Source organism: Mobula birostris, chromosome 6 (assembly GCF_030028105.1).
Source record: "Mobula birostris isolate sMobBir1 chromosome 6, sMobBir1.hap1, whole genome shotgun sequence".
Lineage (NCBI taxonomy): Eukaryota > Metazoa > Chordata > Chondrichthyes > Myliobatiformes > Myliobatidae > Mobula > Mobula birostris.
In genome coordinates, this window is record NC_092375.1 from 18,398,964 (window position 1) to 18,423,039 (window position 24,076).

At 45.3% G+C, this 24,076-nt stretch overlaps 1 protein-coding gene across 10 annotated transcripts in view; it reads left to right on the forward strand.

The window, feature by feature from the left end:
- dop1b (DOP1 leucine zipper like protein B) overlaps positions 1-24,076 on the forward strand; it is a 193,950-nt gene that overhangs the window by 59,960 nt on the left and 109,914 nt on the right. For 9 of the 10 annotated variants that reach the window (XM_072259926.1, XM_072259923.1, XM_072259925.1 and 6 more), the window contains 6 exons: positions 2,510-2,624; positions 4,255-4,374; positions 5,915-6,023; positions 11,550-11,771; positions 17,053-17,683; positions 19,969-20,240. In XM_072259926.1, the coding sequence (XP_072116027.1) occupies positions 2,510-2,624; positions 4,255-4,374; positions 5,915-6,023; positions 11,550-11,771; positions 17,053-17,683; positions 19,969-20,240 (1,469 nt within the window). The remainder of the gene's footprint in view (positions 1-2,509; positions 2,625-4,254; positions 4,375-5,914; positions 6,024-11,549; positions 11,772-17,052; positions 17,684-19,968; positions 20,241-24,076) is intronic. The other variant, XM_072259927.1, reaches the window with a different exon arrangement.

Below are 24,076 nucleotides of genomic sequence, written 5' to 3' on the forward strand. Positions count from 1 at the left end.
TCATAGGAAGTCATTCCTGCCTGTGGCAATCAAACTTTACAACTCCTCCCTTGGAGGGTCAGACACCCTGAGCCAATAGGCTGGTCCTGGACTTATTTCATAATTTCCTGGCATAATTTACATATTACTATTTAACTATTTATGGTTTTATTACTATTTAATTATTTATGATGCAACTGTAATGAAAACCAATTTCCCCCGGGATCAATAAAGTATGACTAATTTTATGTGTTGCACTGTGCTGTCGCCACAAAAAAAGAACAAATTTCTTGATGTATGTGAATGATGATAAACCTGATTCTGATCTGGGTCTCTGCTGTGGACTGAGAGTGGGAAGGGGGCAGGGAGAGGGGAACCATGCTTCGGAAATGGGGAGGGAGCAGGAAACACCAGAGAGATATTCTGTAATGATCAATAAGTCAATTGTTTGGGATCAAATGACTCTGCCTGGTGTCTCAAGTCTGGGTGTGTCTGCACCCATGCCATTCTCCACACTGGCACTCTTCTGTCACCTGCCCCACACCCCTCCTGTGATGCTCCACCCTCACCATTCCCAACATCCTTTGCTCCCACCATATTTACAAACTCGCTCTCTGCTCCATGTTGGCAAATACAGTACCGTGCAAGTCTTGGGCACCCTAGCTTATATACTGTGTCCATAAAAAGTATTCACCCCTCCCTCCCACTTGAAAGTTTTCATGTTCTAATGTTTTACAACATTGAATCACAATGGATTTAATTTGGCCTTTTTGACCCTACCAACAGAAAAGACTCTTTTCTACAAATTGGTCTAAATTTATTACAATTGTTAAACAATAATTGATTGCATAATTACTCATCCCCTTCAAGTCAGTATTTATTAGATGCACCTTTGGCAGCAATTACAGCCTGGAGTCTGTGTGGATAGGTCTCTGGCAGCATTACCTATCTGGACACTGCAAATTTTCCCTGTTCCTTATAAAGCTACTCAAACTCTGTCAGATTGCATGGGGATAGCGAGTGAACAGCCTTTTTCAAGTCCAGCTACAAATTCTCAATTGGATTGAGGTCCGGACTCTGACTTGGCAACTCTAGGACATTAATTTTGTTGTTTTTAAGCCATTTCCTGTGTAGCTTTGGCTTTTGTTGGAAAACAAATCTTCTCCCAAATCGCAGTTCTCTTGCAGACTGCATTAGGTTTTCCTGCAGGATTTCCCTGTATTTTGTTCCATTTATTTTACCCTCTGCCTTCACAAGCCTTCCAAGGCCTGCTGCAGTGAAGCATCCCCACAGCAAGGTGCAGCCACCACCATGCTTCATGGTAGGGATGGTGTGTTTTTGATGTGCTGTGTTTAGTTTAATGACCTAAAAGCATAATTTTGGTTTCATCAGACCATTGCACCTTCTTCCAGCTGATTTCAGAGTCTCCCACATGCCTTCTGTCAAACTGCAGCTAAGATTTCATGCGAGTTTTTTTCAACAGTGGTTTCCTCTTTGCCACCCTCCCTGGTGAAGCAACCGGGCAGCAGTTGTGTGTCACAAATGAGAGAAAATCTGCAGATGCTGGAAATCCAAGCCACACACACACAAAATGCTGGAGTCCTGCCAGAGGGTCTTGGCCTGAAACATCGACTGTACTCTTTTCCATAGATACTGCCTGGCCTTCCGAGTTCCCCCAACGTTCTGGACAGTTGTTGTATGTGCGGTCTCTCCCATCTCAGCCACTGAAGCTGGTAACTCCTCCAGATTTGTCACAGGTCGCTTGGTGGCCTCCCTCACTAGTCCCCGTGCACGGTCACGCAGTTTTTGAGGATGGCCTGCTCTAGGCAGATTTACAGCTGTGCATATGCTTTCTGTTTCTTGATGATTGACTCAACTGTACTCCAAGGGATATTCAGTGACTTGGAAATGTTCTTGTATCCATCTCCTGACTTGTGCTTTTCAATAACCTTTTGGTGGATTTGCTTGGAGTGTTCTTTTGTTTTCATGGTGCAGTTTTTGCCAGGATACTGACTCACCAGCAGTTGGACCTTCCAGATACAGGTGTATTTTTGCTACAATGAATTGAAACACCTTGACTGAACACAGGTGATCTCCATTTAACTAGTAGTGTAACTTCTGAAACCAACTGGCTGCACCAGTGATGATTTGGTGTGTTATATTAAAGGGGGGGGGAACACTTGTGCAATCAATTATTCTGAGTTTAATATTTGTAATTAATTTAGATTGTTTTGTGGAGATCTGTTTTCACTTGACACAAAAGAGTGCTTTTCTGTTAATCAGTGTCAAAATAAGCCAAATTAAATCCACTGTGATTCAATATTGTAAAAGAATAAAACATGAAAACTTCCGGGGTGGGGGGGGTGAATACTTTTTATAGGCACTGTGCGTGTGTGTATGAAATTGCAAATGTAGTGGAGTAATTAGATATTCATTGTGATTGTGATTAGGGTTTACAGATTTTTAACCCGCTCATTGATAACAGGAACAGACCACTGCCCTCTGAATTAATCATCTGTCCCTTTGTCAGGCCCACAGGTCATTGGGGACTTGCTACTGGAAGTGATTAGAGCATTTTACTCCATCTGCAAACAGCTGCTGGATTTAGATGTTCAGTCAAGTCGGAATGAAAGTCTGATCTTAAGGTACAGATAATGATTCCCGAGTCAGTTTGGATTGGCAAAAACATCTCCTCCATAATCTTCCTCAGAACAGGTACACCACAAGGCTTTGTGCTTAGCCCCCTGCTTTACACTTATGACTGTGAGGCTAAGCACAGCTCGAATCCCATATTTAAGTTTGCTGATGACACCAGAGTCGTTGGCCAAATCAAATCAAGTCGTTGGCCAAGTCAAAGGTGGTAACAAATCAGCATTTAGGAGGGTAATAGAAATGTCAGCAAGACCAAGGAACTGATTTTGTGGGAGGAAGCTGCAAGTGACCAGGTGACCCAGACGGGGGAGGTTGTATGATGTTGAAAGACCCGAAACACCCGATGATTCCAGGAATATCACTGAAGATGTGTCCAGAAGCATCAGTAGATGTATGTACACGGCAAGTGCATGAGCCAATCCTCACTGGGGGATCAGAAGTGGAGAGGGTCAGTAACTTTAAATTCCTCAACGTTAATCATCTCAGAGAACCTGTCGTGAGCCCAGCCCATAGGGACCATTATGAGAAAAGCACGGCAGTGCCTCTGCTTCCTTGGAAGTTTCGGAAGATTCAGCATGAGACTTAAATCTTTGACGAATTTCTCTAGATGTGTGGTGGAGAGTACATTGACTGGTTGCATCATGGCCTGGCAAAGAAACACCAAAGCCCTTGAATAGAAAATCCTATGAAAAGTAGTGGTTATGGCCCAGTCCATCATGGGTAAAGCTCTCCTCACCATTGAGCACATTTACACCGAGTGATACCGCAGGAAAGCAGCATGCACATTCACATAGTCCCCTCCCCTCCCCCCCCTTCCCCCACCCAGGCCATGCTGTCTTTTCACTGCTTCCATCGGGTTGAAGGTACAGGAGTCTCAGGACTCTCAACTGTTGAGGAACAGTTGCTACCCCTCAACCATCAGGCTCTTGAACCAATGACGATAACTTCACTGGCCCCATCACTGCTGTTTCCACAACCTATGGACTCACTATCGAGGACTCTTCATCTCATGTTCTCTATATTAATTGTTTGTTTATTTATTACTTTTGTTTTGTGTTTAGACAGTTTGTTGTCTTTTGCAAGTTGGTTATTTGTCCTGTTGGGTGCGGTCTTTCATTGATTCTATTGTGTTTCTTGGATTTACTGCGCATGCCTGCAAGATAACGATTCTTAGGGTTGTATATGGTGGTGATAAATGTTTTGATAATAAATTTGCTTTGAACTGTTCTGCTGGAGCCTAAATGCGTAAATATGCATGCTATTAAATTGCTGGTAGAATGTCTTCAGCTGTTGGTGTCTCATCGATTTTCTTTTCTATAGGCTTATTGCTTTCCTCAACTGCAGTTACAGTGACATATTTGCTATTTCTTTTCAATGGTCTTGTTGATCCTAAACTCTTTCCGGTTCAGTTTGTTTAATTCTGTCAGCATATTTTCAATACAAGTTCAAAGGAAATTTATTATCAAAGTGTGTATATGTCACCAAATACTATCCTGCGATTCATTTCCTGGTGGGCGTTCTGAGTAGAACAAAGAAACATCATTCATCTTCAAAAAGATGGCATTGGTGATACACAGTGGCATTTTCATGGGCAGCTCACAAATCTTTATCTTCCCTCTCCAGCAAAATGAAAGAAAATAAGAACGTATTGGAAGTAATAAAGACAGTGAACGTATTGATTGGCTCACTGAACACAGACTTCTTGTGGGATTATGTCACTAGACTCTTCGAGGACTGCATCAGGTAAATTTGGGATGAGACAAAATCATTGCGACTTCTATCTCAATTCAGTAAAGCATGCAGACGTGGTCAAGAGTCATTTGTTCTTCAGATCAGAATGGGGAAGAAATGTGATCTGAGTGACTTTGACAGTGGAATGATTATTGGTGCCAGATGGGGTGGTTTGAGTACCACAGAAACTGCTGATCTCCTGGGATTTTCATGCTAAACAGTCTCTAGAATTTCCCTCTACTATCATCAGATTTCTCAAGTTAGTGAACACTACCTCATTATTCCTTTTCTCCCCCATTTACAAAATATCAGTGTCAAAATGAAAGTTTTTGCACAGTATTGATGCCATAAAAGCAATGCGTTTCACAGACAAAACATAGAGGCAGGATGAGGTCGTTCGGCCAAAAAAGGCTGCCCCACCATTCCATCATGGCTGACTTATTATCCCTCCAACACCATTCCTCCATTAAAGGTTACAGGAAGTCTTCTTCCATTACTTTTGATACATTTACTAATCAAGATTCTATGAAACTCTGCTTTAAATATGCCCAATGACTTGGCTTCCACAGGTGTTTGTGGCAATGAATTCTACAGACTCGCCACCCCCTGGCTAAAGAAATTCCTTCTCATGACTTTTTTAAGGGGACGGCCTTCTATTGTGAGCCTTTGCCCTCTAGATTCTCCCACTACAGGAAACATCCTCCCCACATCCACAATATCCAGAACTTTCAACTTTCGATAGTTTCAATGAGATCCCCCTCTAATTCTTCTGATCTCCAGTGAGTATAGGCCCCGAGCCATCAAATGCTCCTCATACATTAACTCTTTCATGCCTGGGATCATTCTTATGAGCCTCCTCTGGACCTTCTCCAATGCCAGCACAGCCTTTTTCAGGTAAAGGCCCAAGGCTCCTCGCAGTAGTAAGTAGTGACCAATGCCTTGTAAAGCCCTCAGTATTACCTCCATGCTCTTATATTCTTGAAGACTCAAAATGAGTGCTAACATTGTATTTGCATGCCTTACCACAGACTCAACCCACAAGTTATTAACCTTTAGGGAATCGTGCACCAGGACTCCCAAGACAGCGATAATAAACCTGATTTTTGATCCTGTAAGGGCAGATGTATCATGGGCCAAAAACAGGAGCTGATGTATTGAGCGAATGTGTTTGGGTGTTGCCAGTGCAACAGGATGTTTCCACAGCAGAACATTGAGCAAACTGGATCCCATTTGTCCTTCTATCTGTCTCTTCCTTTATGTTTGTTCTCTGCATTTCCCTTCCGATGAAGTCTTCCCGACCAGGTGGGCTGAAGAGCAAAAAGAAAGATCCAAGAATTTATCAAGTACTCTAAAGCCATCCGTTCGGCTTTCAGTACCTGATATCTTCCGAAACATCATTGAACCTCGTGGTTGGGGATTGGTGTTCATTCTCTTCAGTAACATCAACAAACCGAAGACGTAATAAGCAACATTCTTAAAGCTTCAAGTAATGAACCGCGCACCACTGCTGAAATGAAGTGAGGAATGAAGGGCAATGTTTTCTGACTTGCAGGAACAGATCGCGAGTGATGAGCCAGGTGGCAGAGGAAGATGCAAGTCCCCCTCCCACAGTTGAAGAACTTTGCACTTTGTTAGTGTTCCTGTTGGAAGTCATCCCACTGGTATGTTGATATTGATCTGATGTGTAGAACAGGACCTCAGTGGTTCCCTGTTCACAGAAAACTTGATTTCCTTCCATTTTTTTTCAACTACTTTACAGTATTTAAGAGTAACACACGCAAAATGCTGGAGGACCTCGGCAGGTCGGGCAGCATCTAATGAGAGGATTCATGTCCACCCCCTCCCCGTTCTCTCTTTTTCTATTCCCATTCTGGCTTCTCCCTTAACAACACACACAAAATGCTGGAGGAACTCAGCAGGCCAGGCAGCGCCTATGGAAAAGAGTACAGTCGACGTTTCGGGCTGAAACCCTTCAGCAGCATCAACTGTACTCTTTTTCATAGGTGGTGTCTGACCTGCTGAGTTCCTGCAACATTTTGTGTGTGTTGCTCGGATTTCCAGCATCTATGGATTTTCTCTTGTTTGTGACTGGCTTTCCTCTTACCCCTTCCCGTCTCCTCGCCCGCCCATCACCTCTCTCTGGTGGCCCTCCAACTTCCCTTTCTCCCATGGTCCACTACCCTCTCCTATCGGATTCTTTCTTCTTCAGCATTTTACCTCTTCCACTTATCACCTTCCACCTTCTCACTTCATCACCCAGCTTCCCCTCACTTGTCTTCACTATCACCTGCCAGATTGTCCTCCTCCCCCCCCCCACCCCACCACTAACCTCCTTCTGCCCCTTCCTTCCCAGTCCCGATGAAGTGTCGTAGTTGAAATGTTGACTGTTTATTCCTCTCCGTAGATTCTGCCTGACCTTCTGAGTTCCTCCAGCATGGGGTGTGTGTGTTACTTCTGCGTTCCTAGCCACTGCAGGGTCTCTTCTTTACAGTATTAAATGATGCTTAGGCTGTATTAAGTTTCTGAATTTGATTACTGAACAGAACTGTGTTTATATGATGTGTCTTCCCAGGATGTTCCAAAGTAATTGAAATGTTGCAATGCGGGGAGTTTGAACAGCGCAGAATCACAGAATAATAATATCATCAGGAACCTGGTCTAGTTATACACATTGAGTAGTGTAGTGTCATAGTTATAGAAACGTAGAGCACAAAATCATGGCCCATCATATGCATACCGTCCATTCACCTATCCATATCTACTTAGACTATAGAAGATTAAGAGGAGATTTGATACAGGTGTACAAAATTGTGAGGGGTATAGATAAGGTAAATGTAAGCAGGCTTTTTCCACTGAGATTGAGTGGGGCAACAACTGGGTGTCATGGCTTAAGGGTAAAAGGTGAGAGGTTTAAGGGGAATGTGAGGGGAAACTTCTCCAGTCAGAGGTTCGTGAGAGTGTGGAATGCGCTGCCAGTACGTGGTCCATGCGAGCTCGATTTCAATGTTTAAGTGAAGTTTGGATAGGTACGTGGATGGTAAGGATATGGAGGGCTAGGGTCCCGGTGCAGGTCTTTGAAAGTAGACCGTTTAAATGGTTTTCAGCATAGACTAGATGGGCCAAAAGGCCTGTTTCTGTGCTATACTCCTCTGTGACTCTATGGTTCCATCTGCCATCTTAATGGTTCCATTTGTCACCTTCCTCACTGAACTGGTTCCAGCAATGTGTTCCTGCTTGCATCCCTCTAGTTCCCATCTCCACCCTCACTTTCCCTTCATCCCCTATCAGACTCTATCTACCTATCTTTTGTTTTCACCTGTCTCCGTCTCTGTCATCCACATGCATGTCTTTCACCTCCTCATTTCCCAGACCTGACTCTGAGCTTGACGTGCCTACCGTCTTTGACTTCGATTCAGTAAACCAGTTGCTCATGGTTTCTGTCTCCTGTCACTCCACTCTCAGTCCTGATTTTGCACAGTAACATTGCATTTACAGTGCCAGCAACTAGGGTTCATTTCTTGCTGCCCTGTTTATTCTCATTCTTTGCCTCCTGCCATTTCTGGTTGGCTGCCAGTAATTAGTGGTGTTCTGCACGAGTCAGAGTTCGGTCCACTTCTTTTCATGTTATATGTCTTATTATTTGGATGGCCTAGTGGCCAAGTTTGCGGACAATGCAAAGGTAGGTGGAGGGGCAGAGATTGCCCTTATGCCTATTCTTGTATTGTCCACAAACTTGGGGAAGTAGGGAATCTGCGGAAGGACTTGGATAGATCAGGCGAATGGGCAAAGAAGTGGCGGATGGAATATAGTGTAGGGAAGTGTAAGGTCATGCACTTTGGTAGAAGGAATAAAGGCACGGACTATTTTCTAAATGGGGAGAAACTTCAAAAATTAGAGGTGCAAATGGACTTGGGAGTCCTTGTGCAGAATTCCCTAAAGGTTAACTTGCAGGTTAAGTCGGTGATAAGGAAGGCAAATGCAATGTTAGTATTCATTTCAAGAGGATGAGAATATAAAGCCTCAGCATTACGTCCTTGCTTTTTATAAGGTATTGGTCACACTGCACTTTGAGTATTGTGAGCAGTTTTGGGCTTCTTAGCTGAGAAAAGATTTGGCATTGGAGAGGGTCCAGAAGAGGTTCATGAGAATAATTTCGGGAACGAAAAGATTAATGTTTGAGGAGTGTTTGATGGCTCTGGGTCTGTACTTGCCGGAGCTTAGAAGAATGAGGAGGATCTCATTGAAACCTATCAAATATTGTCAGGCCTAAATAGAGTGGATGTGGAGAGGATGTTTCTTATAGTGAGGGAGTCGAGGATCAGAGGGGATGGCCTCAGAATAAATGGATGTTCATTTAGAACAGAGATGAGGAGGAATTTCTTTAGCCAGAGGGTGGTGAATCTGTGGAATTCATTGCCACAGTCGGCTGTGCAGGCCAAGTCACTGGGTATATTTAAGGCAGAGGTTGATGGGTTCTTGTCTGGTCAGGCCATGGAAGGTTACGGAGTGAAGACTGGAGAATGGGGTTGAGGGAGATAGTGAATCAGCCATGATGGAATGAATGGTGGAGCAGACACAGTGGACCAAATGGCGTAATTCTGCACTTGTATCTTCTGTTGTTGTGGTATACGACATTGGCACTGGAATCACGACAACACTTATGAGCTGCCCCCAGCAAATCCTCGGCCTGTGTTAATCGTTGACACAAACAAAGTGTTTCACTGTACGTTGCGATGTATATGTGACAAATAAAGCTCGTCTAATCTAAGGAGAGGCAGGAGCGAGAACAATTCCTTCCCCAGCTGAGTTCCTCCAGCAGGTTTTTTGTCTCTGTATTTGAAGAATTCACATATGGAGTCACAAAGAGCCACATTATCAATTCTTAAATTCTCAGCATAGAGTTCATTTAGCATAGGATCCTACCATTGCCACTTGATGTCCGTAATCAGCATTACATTAAAACTTGCAATTTGGTGACGACTCCACAGGATGTCCCAGAGTTTCACTGGTTCAACTATGATACAGGGTTGCCACCAGTACAAATTTCTCTACAGAAATGGTTTGTCATTGTCTTCTTCTGGGCAGTGTCTTTACAAAACAGGTAATCCCAGCTATTATCAATACTCTCCAGAGCTGGTCTGCCTGCCTGGTCACATAACCAGGATGTGCACCGGCTGCTCACACGAACATCCACCACCTGCTCCCATGGCTTCATGCGACCCTGATCGGGGGTGAGGAGGGGCTAAGCCTAAGGCAGAGAGTCTAAAAGAAGGGGGCATATATTCAAGCTGAGCAGAACATGCAGCCTCTCCGAATGATATCATATTTGTGAAGTAGGATGCCGTGCACAATCCTGATTTGATGGAGGCAGACGTGAAGAAGCACGGAGGAACATCTGGAGAAATTTCTGAAATGCCTGCTTCGCTGCCGCTGCTACTGTGCGATCAAGAATCTCCGGAGGGGAAGGTTCCAAATCCTCGGCTTTGCCTATTGCCTGTTGCCGGGGCCGGGGTCGAAGCGCTCGGCAGAGATGGTGGTCGGTGCTCGATGTCGGAGGGCTGGTTGGAGGCTTGAAGTTTTTGAACGGACTCGGGGTCGGACTGTGGTCGGGGTGCTTCCAGGATGCTGCATCGGCAAGTTTGTGGCGCTGGAAGTTCGTGGCAGGAAGGGTTTTTCCCTTCAACCGTCTGCATGAGATGATGGGACTTTCAAGAGACATTGAGACTTTTTTTTTCACCGTGCCCATGGTCTGTTCTTCATCAAGTTATGGTACTGCTTGCACTGTTGTAATTATATGTTATAACTATGTGGTACTTGTCAGTTCTTTTAGTCTTGGTTTGTCTTGTGTCTCTGTGATATCATGCTGGAGGAACAAATTGTATCACTTAATGCATGCATTACTAAATGACAATAAAAGAGGACTGCGTGTCCTCATAATCTAATCTAATCTAAAATTTAGGAGAGGTAGTAGAAAAACAATATTTAAAAAAAAAAAAAAAAGATTTGGAGAGGGACATGGATCGGAAAAGTTCAAAGCAGGGGTTCCCAACCCGGGGTCCTCAGACCCCACAGTTATTGGTAGGGGTCCATGGCATACCAAAGGTTGGGAACCCCTGGGGAGGGATACAGGACCAGCTCAGGTGAACAGTTGGTCAGCATGGCTGAGATGGGCCAAAGGGAACTCTATGAATCTGATTCCATAGGGCCTTTGAAACTACTGCACGTAACCTTGTCTTTCTCTTTGTTCTCATTAACTTGCCTCACGGACCTGTCTTCAGAAGGTATGATCCGTTTAATAACTTCCATCATTTCTGTTGACATTCATTTAGCATAAAATTGAAAATGTCTTGTCACTCGGAAGAAAAATCAAAGCATTGAAAGATCAGCTTTTTATTTTGAGTTACAGACTAATTTATATTTCATTTTTCAATTGTGTTAAAGTTCAAACTGCATTTATTATCGAAGTGTGTATATTATATACATCCTTGAGATTTGTCTCCTTACAGGCAGCCACTAGACAAAGAAACCCAACAGCCCATTAAAACAAGACCAGCAAACACTCAATACGCAGAAAAATAACAAATTGTGCAAACAATAAAAGTCAGCAAATAACATTCAGAATTGAAGTTCATGAAAGTAAGTTCACGAAAGTGAGTCCACAGCCACGAAGCCAGTTATCACTGCAGCACTGAATTGCCTCCAAGTCTGCTCCAGCCATGCCTTGTTCCCCGCACTCGGGCTGGGCCCCACTGCCTCGATTTGGCCCGTACCCACCACTCCATCACTGTGCGCCACCTTCGAGACTTCAGTTCACACTGCAAAGGTGCCAGGTCGTGCAGGCAGTTCAGTTGCTCAACTTCGAAAGGGAAGTTGTAGGCTGTTGATCGCAGTGATCATATCTGGAAAATCTGTGATGGATACAGTAATCTGTAGTTTCTGTTTTGTTGGCTTTGCTACCAGCAAGTTGACCAGTGCCATCTTTGCCCAATATAGTGTTTGTTTTAAGAATGTGTCAGTGAGTGAGGGAGACAGACAACTGTTGAAAGGCAGAGATGAGCTGAGGTGAATATTGTAATGGTCTGGAGATGAGAACACATTTTTTTACCGTTTTACCCATGAGAGTCAAAAATTGTTTTCCTTGTTACTTGAGTATTTTTTTAAATGTTTTTTTTCACCATTGCCCTCAGGAGCTCTACATTGAGGTTCAGACTCAGTGTCTCCCTCAAATGCTGTGTCACGTCATACAGTGTTTGATGGAACACATGGAAAGCCTAAATCTGCAAGAGTTGACAAAGATCCTGAAGATGTGCTGTGTGACGCTCTCCAAAATACAGTTGCCTGCAGCGTTTATGGACACAGAGGCAGGAAGAACACAGGAAGCTGAGGTGGATACCAAACGACCATCTGAGGTGAGGGTTGGGGGGAGGGGGTTCAAGTCCTGTGGTTTAATCTCAGAGATGAGAGTGAAATGATCTTATTCATGTCACAAAATCCACAATTACTTTAGATGCCAACAGGTTACAGATGGGATGGGAAAAAAGTATAGTTCCCGTAATGTGTACAAACAAATTCGGGCCTATTCCGCCATTTGAGTCTGCTCCACCATTTGATCATGGCTGATTTATTTTTCCTCTTAACACTATTCTCCTACCTTCTTTTCCCATAACTTTTACACCCATACTAATTAAATACATATCAACCTCCGCTTTAAATGTGCTCAATGACTTGACCTCCACAGATGAATTTCACAGATTCACCTTCCTTTGGCTAAAGAAATTCCTTCTCATCCCTGTTCTGAATGGACATTGTTGTATTCTGAGTCTGTGCCCTCTGGTCCTAGACACTCTCACTACTGAAATATCCTCTCCATGTTCACTTTATCAAGGCCTTCCAAACACTCCTCGTACATTAACCCTTTCATTTCCAGGTGAATTCTTGTGAAGGTCCTCTGGAACCTCTCCAATGCCAGCACAATTTTTCTTACATAAGGGGCCCAAAACTGCTCACAATACTCTAAGTGAGGCCTTACCACTACCTTATAAAGCCCTTGGCATTACATCCTTGCTTTTATATTCTAGTTCTTTCAAAATACATGTAGCACATCTGTCTTAGATAATGGAGCCTAAACCTGCTCACTAGACTCCAAGCATCTCATGAACCCCTGCTCAAACATGGACAGTTATGGATGAAAGCACATGAACAAGCCCTTTGACCAACCATTATATCTTCCAAGGTTCAAGCTGACTTTATTATTTTGTGCCCAAAAGCAGTGAGGTAAAAGAATGAAAAATGCAAGTGTTTCTACAAATGCTGGAAATCCAGAGCAACACACACAAAATGATGGAGAAACTCAGCAGATCAGGCCTCCTGATGAATGGTCGGACCAAAGCGCCAACTGTTTATTTCACTCTATAGGTGTTGCCTGATCTGCTGTGATCCACCATCAACGTAATATATACTTAATATTGAACAGAGTACCTGGTCACCTCTGACCCACTAATGTGGTTTTCTGAGCAACACACACAAAATGCTGGAGGAACTCAGCAGGCCAGGCAGCACCTATGGAAAAAAAGTGCAGTCTACGTTTCAGCCCGAAGTATTGACGGTACTCTTTTCCACAGATGCTGCCTGACCTGCTGAGTTCCTCCAGTGTTTTGTGTATGTTGCTCGGATTTCCAGCATCTGCAGATTTTCTCTTGAATGTGGTTTTCTAACGTCAACGATTAGCTCCTTAAGTTTTGTTGACAGTAAATGTGAGTTTGTGTTTGTGGCATTGCTCGGGTTTCGATCTCATTGCTCTGCACTAACTCTTCACCACTAATCTGGCATGATTAGGTATTTATAGTGTGAATACCTTATCATTTCTATCTTATCCTTTTGCTGTTTCAACCCCACACAGGATACAGAATGATCCCCCAGTAATATTTCTTGTGACCGATAGTCTCCACATTCACACCAACACCACCACCCCACCCTGGATTCTACTTCAGTTCTGATCACCTCATCATAGGAAGGACCTGGAGACTTTGGAGAGAATGCAGAGGAGATTTACCAGGATGCTGCCTGGATTGGAGAGCATGTCTAATGAGGGAAAGTTTGAGGGAGCTGGGGCTTTTTACTTTGGAGCGAAGGCGGATGAGAGGTGACTTGTTAGAGGTGTACACGATGATAAGAGACATAGATTGAGTGAGCCGACAGCACCTTTTTCCCAGGGTGTAAATGGCTAATACGAAGGGGCATGATTTTAAGGTGACTGCAGGAAAGTATAGCAAGGAATATTAGAGGTGTAAACAACAGGAATTCTGCAGATGCTGGAAATTCAAGCAACACACATAAAAGTTGCTGGTGAACGCAGCAGGACAGGCAGCATCTGTAGGAAGAGGTGCAGTCGACGTTTCAGGCCGAGACCCTTCGTCAGGACTAACTGAAGGAAGAGTGAGTAAGGGATTTGAAAGTTGGAGGGGGAGGGGGAGATCCAAAATGATAGGACAAGACAGGAGGGGGAGGGATAGAGCCAAGAGCTGGACAGGTGATTGGCAAAAGGGGATACGAGAGGATCATGGGACAGGAGGTCCGGGAAGAAAGACAAGGAGGTGGGAGGGGAACCAGAGGATGAGCAAGGGGTATATACAGAGGGAGAAAAAGGAGAGAGAGAGAAAGAATGTGTGTATAAAAATAAGTGACAGATGGGGTATGAGGGGAAGGTGGGGCATTAGTGGAAGTTAGAGAAGTCGATGTTCATGCCATCAGGTTGGAGGCTACCCAGACGGAATATAAGGTGTTATTCCTCCAACCTGAGTGTGGCTTCATCTTTACAGTAGAGGAGGCCGTGGATAGACATGTCAGAATGGGAATGGGATGTGGAATTAAAATGTGTGGCCACTGGGAGATCCTGCTTTCTCTGGCGGACAGAGCGTAGATGTTCAGCAAAGCGGTCTCCCAGCCTGCGTCGGGTCTCGCCAATATATAAAAGGCCACATCGGGAGCACCGGACGCAGTATATCACCCCAGTCGACTCACAGGTGAAGTGTTGCCTCACCTGGAAGAACTGTTTGGGGCCCTGAATGGTGGTAAGGGAGGAAGTGTAAGGGCATGTGTAGCACTTGTTCCGCTTACATGGATAAGTGCCAGGAGGGAGGTCAGTGGGGAGGGATCGGGGGGACGAATGGACAAGTGAGTTGCGTAGGGAGTGATCCCTGCGGATTGCAGAGAGAGTGGGGGGAGGGAAAGATGTGCTTAGTGGTGGGATCCCGTTGGAGGTGGCGGAAGTTACGGAGAATAATATGTTGGACCCAGAGGCTGGTGGGGTGGTAGGTGAGGACCAGGGGAACCCTATTCCTAGTGGGGTGGAGTGAGAGCAGATGTGCGTGAAATGGGGGAGATGCGTTTAAGAGCAGAGTTGATAGTGGAGGAAGGGAAGCCCCTTTCTTTAAAAAAGGAAGACATCTCCCTTGTCCTAGAATGAAAAGCCTCATCATTAGAGGTGTTCTTTTCTTTACCCAGAGAATGGTGTTACCAGGAGTGGCAATAGAGGCATTAGGGTCATTTGACAGACCCTTAGTTGGGTACATGGATGAAAAAAAAATGGAGGGCTGTGGGGAAGGGAAGGGTTAGATTAGGGGTTCCCAATCTTGGATTCATGGACCTCTTGCTTAATGCTATTCACTCATGGCATAAAAAAGATTGTGAACGCCTGGGTTAGATTTATATTAGAGTAGGTTAAAAGGTTGGCAGAACATCATAAGGCCTTTACTGGTTTAAATTCAAAGTCCAAGGAGCCATTTACAATGGCCTATTAAATGACTAATTTGCATGTCTTTGGGATGTGAAAGGAAAATGGAGCAGTGTGGGGGGGGGGTGAAGGAAGAGGAAGAAGTACATGTTCACGACCTCCACGCTTACTGTCTCTCAGCCGTGCTGTCACCTGGTATATGTCATGTGACCTCCTTTCACTGTGGCCCATCCTCCACCTCGGAGGCCACAAACCCCTCGCACCTCTCTGGAAAGATCCAGGTGGGCAAGGTGAAGGGACATGAAATCAGGAAGTGAGTCCAGATGTCAAAAACTAACAGGTTACTTGTGTAATGTGAGGAGGTGTCAGTTGAAGTCTATAGCCCAAGTGGGAGAAGGCACTCTTTAAGAGCTGTGCAGTGAGCCAGAGGCTGAGAACTGGATATCCATTTTCAGCCACCGTGGCGAGAAAATGGCCTGGATTGCCTGAGAAACACAAACAAAACACTGGACGATCTCAGCAGCTCAGGCAGTGTCCTAAAGATAAAGATAGGCTTTGTCACATGTATATCGAAACGTACAACGAAATGTGTTGTTTGCGTCAAATTCAATCTGCGAGTCATGCGCTGGGTAGCCCACAAGTGTTGCCACGCTTCCAGCACTAACACAGCATGCCAGCAACTTGCTACCTGTGGAAGGGGAATAAGCAGCTCGATGTGTCGGGCTGAGACCCTTCATGAGGACTTGGGCCCGGAACATCAGCTGTTGATTTGCTGCCTGACCGGCTGAGTTCCTCCAGTGTTTTGTATGTGAAGATTCCCAGCAGCTGCAGAATGAGAATCAGGTTTAATATCGCTGCCGTAGGTCGTGAAATGCACTGTTTTGCGGCAGCAGTACGTTGAAATACATAAGAATAAAAAAACTGTAAATTACAATATGAAGTAGTTTGTTGTTCTGTGGTCTGATTGGCTATAAGTTTCAATCATTTTATAAAGAGCAGAAAAGCAAATAGTTGGTTACTGTTGGGATTTTTGCCCCACTCACAGCCCCTCCTGCACACTACCTTCCACTTCCAGCAACCTGGATTCCGATTCAAATTGTTCTCTTAAAATTGAAATTTGGGACACATTGAAGGCATTTCTGTCATTACAGTGGAGGCACTCGATGCTGGAATATGGGGCAAGGACGTTTGTGCTCTCTTTTTGCGAAACTGTCTTTTATGGAGGGGGTGGGGGGGGGGGTCACTGCACAGGACTGGAAAAATGTGGCAGAGGGTTGTAAACTCTGCCAGCTCCATCGTCAGCACCAGACTCCTCATCGTCGAGGCCATCTTCAAAAGCTGATGCTGCAAAAAGGTGGCATCCATTATGAAGGACCCTCACCTCCCAGGACATGGGTGAGGAAGAGTTTTCTTTTTAGCCAGAGGGTGGTGAATCTGTGGAATTCATTGCCACAGCTGGCTGTGCAGGCCAAATCATTGGGTATATTTAAGGCAGAGACTGATAGGTTCTCGATTAATCAGAGTGTCAAAGAGGAGAAGGCAGGGGAATAGGATTGAGAGAGACAATAAATCAGCCATGATGGAATGCTGGAGTAGACTCAATGGGCTGAATGGCCTAATTCTGCTCCCATGTCTTATGGTCTTATAATTTACAGTATATTTTATGTGTTGTACTGTACCGCTGCAGCAAAAGAACGTATGCCAGTGATGATCAACCTGATTCTGATGCTGAATAAATGACCTGCTGGAGGAACTCAGCCAGTCGATCGTATCAGGACCCTGTGTCCTGATGCAGGGTTTTGACCTGAGACATCTGCGGTTCCTTTCCCCCTGCACATGCTGCTTGACCCGCTGATTTTCCCTGGTAGCTTGCTTACTGCTGTTGATCCGAGACCCTTGTTTTGGTCCATATTTGCCTCTTCCTCGTGATGTACTTTTATTAACTGTGCCCGTTTCAGAGCCCTTCGCGGGAGGAAGCTGGTGAGATGGCGTCTGACGGAGACCACAGTCCAGGAGATGGCACGGACTCGACTTACCCCCCGCTGCGGTCAGAGGACAGTGGAATCGGTTTGAGTGTCATGCCGACGGAGCAATCCCAGGACGCTAGCCATCCTAAAGTGTCTTCCGAAAATGTCAATGTGTGGAGGAACAATGGGAGCATCCAGATGACCCTGAGGAACACACAGGGGCTCCTTGCGCACTTCACCTTGAAGTACATCTTTGGGATGAAATGTTGGGCCCAGGGGGAGAGCGAGAAAGCAGTCGCCAAGGAGGGCCAGAAGATGTGGGAGAAGGAGCAGATCACCATGCCGCAGTTTAAGCAGATGCTGTCCGAGTTCTTCTCCGTCCGTGGGCCGCCACTGAAGGTGAAGAGCCGTCAGCAAGGTGCCTTCCCGCCAGGCGACAGGGGGAGCGGGGACGAGAGCTGGAGCATGGATCGCATGCTGCAGGAAGTGAAGGAGGTGACGCAGGAGTGTCGGCTGGCGTTTGCCGCTATCTGCCAGCTGCTCCTGGACTGCAGCAGTTTTCCTGTCTATGTGTCCTTCAGGGAGATCGAGGCCCTTCACTCCTCAGCAGTCCAGTCTGTTGGTAAGCTCATGTCTGCTTCATAGAGCAGCACAGGTCTCTCGGCACATGATACTGTGCCAACCTGTTAGCCTATCAATCCAACACTTCCCTCTCACATAGCTCTCCACTTTCTTTCATCCATGTGCTTACTGAAGTCTTTTAAATGTCCCTAGTGTATCTGCCTCTGTCACCATCCCTGGCGGGCCATTCCACACTCTGTTTAAAACTTGCCTCAGACTTCCTCAACCTTTCCTCATAAGAGATGCTCTCTAGTCCAGCTGGTATCCTGGTAAATCTCCTTGTACCCTCTCTAAAGCTTCCACATCCTTCCAATAAAGAGGCAACCAAAACTGAACACAGTACAGTGTGGTCTAACCAGAGTTTTATAGAGCTGAAACATCACTTTGTGGCTGTTGAACTCAATTGACTAATGAAGGCCAACCTACCATAAGCCGCCTTAACCATCCTATCAATTTTACAGCAACTTTAAGAGGTCTATGCATGTGAACCTCAAGATCCCGCTGCTCTTCCACATTGCGAAGAGTCCTGCTATTAACCTTGAACTCTGCCTTCAAGTTAGGCCTCCTAAAGTGCATCACTTCACACTTTTCCAGATGGAATTCTATCTGCCCAGCTCTGCATCCTATCAGTGTCCTGCTGTAATCCTCAATCACCTTCTGTACTGTCCTCAACACCACCAACTTTCATGTCATCTGCAAACTTACTAACCCACCCTTTAATGTCCTCTTCCAAGTTATTATGAAAATCATCTTCCTTGGGCACAAACTCTGACTTTGCCGTTTATTACTGCTCTTTTTAAGTTCAGATGGCACACACAGTGGGGTGGAATGCTTTTTAGGGGTAAGGAGAAATTCCTCTTCCACCTATGCCCTCCCAGCTTCTTACTTCATCTTCATCCCCCTCCTCCACCCACCAGGACCTGCTGAAGGGTCTCAGCCCCAAACCTCAACTGGCCTGCTGAGTTCCTCCAGCATTTTGTGTTTACACCTTCCCTCTTACTTGGCCCCACCTATCAGTTTGTTCTCCTTCCCCTCCACTCACCTTCCTCACCGGTCCTGATGAAGGGTCAAAATGTTGGCTGTTTACTCCCCTCTGTCGGTGCTGACCTGCTGAGTTCCTCCGGCATTTTGTGTGTGTTCCTTTACATAAAGCATTGTGAATCTTGGGAATTTATCATCTGAGGTTGTGACCCCCGTGGACAGCAAACGCGTTATAGGCCAATAGATTTCTGGTCTAAAATTGAGGGGGTGAGTAGTGATCCAGCCTCCGATGATCTGGGTTTGCTCAGGACCTCTGGTGCTGCTCAGTGTGGAGTCGATAGGTTCACCCTACTGCCATGGTGATTTCCTTTGGCTGCTGTGCTTTCCTCCCAAGTTGTAAAGGCAGGCAGATGGGTAGGATATTTGGCTGCTGTAAGTGGCCCCTAGTGTGTAGGTGATTGGTAGAATGTGGGAGGAATTGGTGATACTACAGGAGGAATAAGATTGGTTGAGTATAAATGGTGGTTGATCCTTAGCACAGACTCGCTCCACTAGATGGTCTGATGCTCCACCTATTTAACCCTAGCCTAATCACATGACAATTTACAGTGATCAATTAACCTACCAACTGGTCTTTGGAGTGTGGGAGGAAACTGAGCACCCAGAAGAAACACACACTGTCAAGGGGAGAGTGTACAAACTCCTTCCAGACCCTGTTGGTGCCGGGTTTAATGATAAGAAAGGATGTGCTGACATTGGAGAGGGTTCAAAGGAGGTTCATGAAAGTGATTCTGGGATGGAAAGGCCTGTCACATGAGGAGTGTTTGATGGCTCTAGGCCTGTACTCACTGGAATTCAGAAGAATGAGGAGGTCCTCATTGAAACCTACCGAATGTTGAAGGGCCTTGATAGAATGGATGCGGAGAGGATGTTTCCTATGGTGGGGGAGTTAAGACCAGAGGACATGGCCTCAGAATAGAGGGGCATCCTTTCAGAACCAAGATGAGGAATTTCTCTAGCCAGTGGGTGGTGAATCTGTGGAATTCATTGCCACAGTTGGCTGTGGAGGCCAAGTCTTTATGTATATTTATGGCAAAGGTTGATAGATTCTTGATTGGTCAGGACGTGAAGGGATGTGGGGAGAAGGCAAGAGATTAGGGCTGAGAGGGAAATGGATCAGACATGATGAAATGGTGGGGCAGACTCGATGGGCCAAATGGCCTAATCTGCTCCTATATCTTAAGATCTTACAATAATATTAATGACATTAATAATGAGTTCTGCCCTTTTTTTTACATCCTGCAGGTGATGGTAATGCTTGTCTTCCTCTCTGGCTGAAATCACTCATGACTTTATCGTGTTGTATCAGCGATTGTGACGTGCAGAATGTTGCAATATCCACTTTGCTGGAAATCATCAATCGCTCTCACTCGTTAGCAGTTGTTATTGAAGACAAGGTCAAGCGTTACAAAACCTCTGAGTATAAAGCGTTTATCGAGAAGCTGCAGATGATAACCGCACCACCCATTACACAAACAACTCTGAAGCTGATTGCAGACAGCACTAATTTCTATCAGGTACCCGATGTGGAAATTATTATTTTAGTGTGAAGTTGGGATTTTTTCAACCTTTCAGATATTTGAAATCCATCACTGAAAACCGAATAAAATGTAACTTCGATAAAACTTAGGTCAGGGAGAGCGAGGAGGTGATAGAAAGGAGTTATAGGCAGGTGGTCACACCGGGGCCACGGGAGACAGACAAGTGGGTCACAGTCAGGAGGGGGAAGGGGAAGATTCAGGTACCAGAGAGTACCCCTGTAGCTGTGCCCCTTGACAATGAGTACTCCTGTTTGAGTACTGTTGGGGACAGCCTACCTGGGGGAAGCAACAGTGGCTGTGCCTCTGGCACAGAGTCCAGCCCTGTGGCTCAGAAGGGTAGGGAAAGGAAGAGGAAGGCGGTAGTGATAGGGGACTCTATAGTTAGGGGGTCAGACAGGCGATTCTGTGGACGCAGGAAAGAAACTCTGATCGTAGTTTGCCTCCCAGGTGCCAGGGTCCGGGATGTTTCAGATTATGTCCAAGATGTCCTGCAGTGGGAGGGAGAATAGCCAGAGGTCGTGGTACATATTGGTACCAATGACATAGGCAGGAAAAGGGAAGAGGTCCTGAAAAAAGACTACAGGGAGTTAGGAAGGAAATTGAGAAACAGGACCACAAAGGTAGTAATCTCGGGATTAGTGAGAATAGGAATAGAATGAAGTGGAGAATAAATGTGTGGCTGAGGGATTGGAGCAGGGGGCAAGGATTCAGATTTCTGGATCATTGGGACCTCTTTTGGGGCAGGTGTGACCTGTACAAAAAGGATGGGTTGCACTTGAATCCCAGGGGGAACCAGTATCCTGGCGGGGAGGACGTGGCAGACCAATTGAATAATTACTTTGGTTCTGTCTTCACTAAGGAGAACATAAATAATCTTCCAGAAATAGTAGGGGACAGAGGGTCCAGTGAGATGGAGGAACTGAGCGAAATACATGTTAGTAGGGAAGTGGTGTTAGGTAAATTGAAGGGATTAAAGGCAGATAAATCCCCAGGGCCAGATGGTCTGCATCCCAGAGTGCTTAAGGAAGTAGCCCAAGAAATAGTGGATGCATTAGTGATAATTTTTCAAAACTCGTTAGATTCTGGACTAGTTCCTGAGGATTGGAGGGTGGCTAATGTAACCCCACTTTTTAAAAAAGGAGGGAGAGAGAAACCGGGGAATTATAGACCGGTTAGCCTAACGCTGGTGGTGGGGAAACTGCTGGAGTCAGTTATCAAAGATGTGATAACAGCACATTTGGAAAGCGGTGAAATCATCGGACAAAGTCAGCATGGATTTGTGAAAGGAAAATCATGTCTGACGAATCTCATAGAATTTTTTGAGGATGTAACTAGTAGAGTGGATAGGGGAGAACCAGTGGATGTGGTATATTTGGATTTTCAAAAGGCTTTTGACAAGGTCCCACCCAGGAGATTAGTGTGCAAACTTAAAGCACACGGTATTGGGGGTAAGGTATTGATGTGGATAGAGAATTGGTTAGCAGACAGGAAGCAAAAAGTGGGAATAAACGGGACCTTTTCAGAATGGCAGGCAGTGACTAGTGGGGTACCGCAAGGCTCAGTGCTGGGACCCCAGTTGTTTACAATATATATTAATGACTTGGATGAGGGAATTAAATGCAGCATCTCCAAGTTTGCGGATGACACGAAGCTGGGTGGCAGTGTTAGCTGTGAGGAGGATGCTAAGAGGATGCAGGGTGACTTGGATAGGTTGGGTGAGTGGGCAAATTCATGGCAGATACAATTTAATGTGGATAAATGTGAAGTTATCCACTTTGGTGGCAAAAATAGGAAAACAGATTATTATCTGAATGGTGGCCGATTAGGAAAAGGGGAGGTGCAACGAGACCTGGGTGTCATTATACACCAGTCATTGAAAGTGGGCATGCAGGTACAGCAGGCGGTGAAAAAGGCGAATGGTATGCTGGCATTTATAGCGAGAGGATTCGAGTACAGGAGCAGGGAGGTACTACTGCAGTTGTACAAGGCCTTGGTGAGACCACACCTAGAGTATTGTGTGCAGTTTTGGTCCCCTAATCTGAGGAAAGACATCCTTGCCATAGAGGGAGTACAAAGAAGGTTCACCAGATTGATTCCTGGGATGGCAGGACTTCCATATGAAGAAAGACTGGATGAACTAGGCTTGTATTTGTTGGAATTTAGAAGATTGAGGGGGTATCTGATTGAAACGTATAAAATCCTAAAGGGATTGGACAGGCTAGATGCAGGGGGATTGTTCCCGATGTTGGGGAAGTCCAGAACGAGGGGTCACAGTTTGAGGATAAGGGGGAAGCCTTTTAGGACCGAGATTAGGAAAAACTTCTTCACACAGAGAGTGGTGAATCTGTGGAATTCTCTGCCACAGGAAACAGTTGAGGCCAGTTCATTGGCTATATTTAAGAAGGAGTTAGATATGGCCCTTGTGGCTACGGGGATCAGGAGGTATGGAGGGAAGGCTGGTGCAGGGTTCTGAGTTGGATGATCAGCCATGATCATAATAAATGGCGGTGCAGGCTCGAAGGGCCGAATGGCCTACTCCTGCACCTATTTTCTATGTTTCTATGTTTGCTAAGGCTACTGTGGAGAGTTTAAACTAGAATTGTTGGGGGCCGGGAACAGAACTAAAGAAACTGGGGAAGAGGAGGTTGGCTCACAAATAAAGAAAGCTTGGAGACGGTGTGTGAGGGAGGATAGGCAGGTGACGGAGAAGGGGCGCACTCAGACTGAAGGTTTGAGATGCGCCTATTTTAATGCAGGGAGCGTTGTGAACAAAGCAGATGAGCTTAGAGTGTGGATCAATACTTGGAGATATGATGTGGTGGCCATTACAGAGACTTGGATGGCTCAGGGACAGGAATGGTTACCAAATGCCGGGTTTTAGATGTTTCAGAAAGGACAGGGAGGGAGGAAAACGAGGTGGGGGCGTGGCACTGTTAATTAGAGATAGCGTCACAGCTGCAGAAAAAGTGGACATCATGGAGGGATTGTTTATAGAGTCTCTGTGGGTGGAAGTTAGGAACAGGAAGGGGTCAATAACTCTACTGGGTGTTTTTAATAGGCTGCCCAATAGTAACGGGGATATCGAGGAGCAGATAGGGAAACAGATCCTGGAAAAGTGTAATAATAACAGAGTTGTCATGATGGGAGATTTTAATTTCCCAAATATCGGTTGGCATCTCCCTAGAGCAAGGGGATTAGATGGGGCGGAGTTTGTTATGTGTGTTCAGGAAGGTTTCTTGACACAATATGTAGATAAGCCTACAAGAGGAGAGACTGTACTTGATTTGGTATTGGGAAATGAACCTGGTCAGGTGTCAGGTCTCTCAGTGGGAGAGCATTTTGGAGATAGTGATCATAATTCGATCTCCTTTACAATAGCCCTGGAGAGGGATAGGAACAGACAAGTTAGAAAAGCATTTAATTGGAGTAAGAGGAATTGTGAGGCTATCAGGCAGGAAATTGAAAGCTTAAATTTGAAACAGATGTTCTCAGGGAAAAGTACGGCAGAAATGTGGCAAATGTTCAGGGGATGTTTCTGTGGAGTTCTGCATAGGTACATTCCAATGAGACAGGGAAGTTATGGTAGGGTACAGGAACTGTGGTGTACAAAGGCTGTAATAAATATAGTCAAGAAGAAAAGAAAAGCTTACAGAAGGTTCGGAGAGCTAGGTAATGTTAGAGATCTAGAAGATTATAAGGCTAATAGGAAGGAGCTAAAGAAGGAAATTAGGAGAGCCAGAAGGGGCCATGAGAAGGCCTTGGTGGACAGGATTAAGGAAAACCCCAAGGCATTCTACAAGTATGTGAAGAGC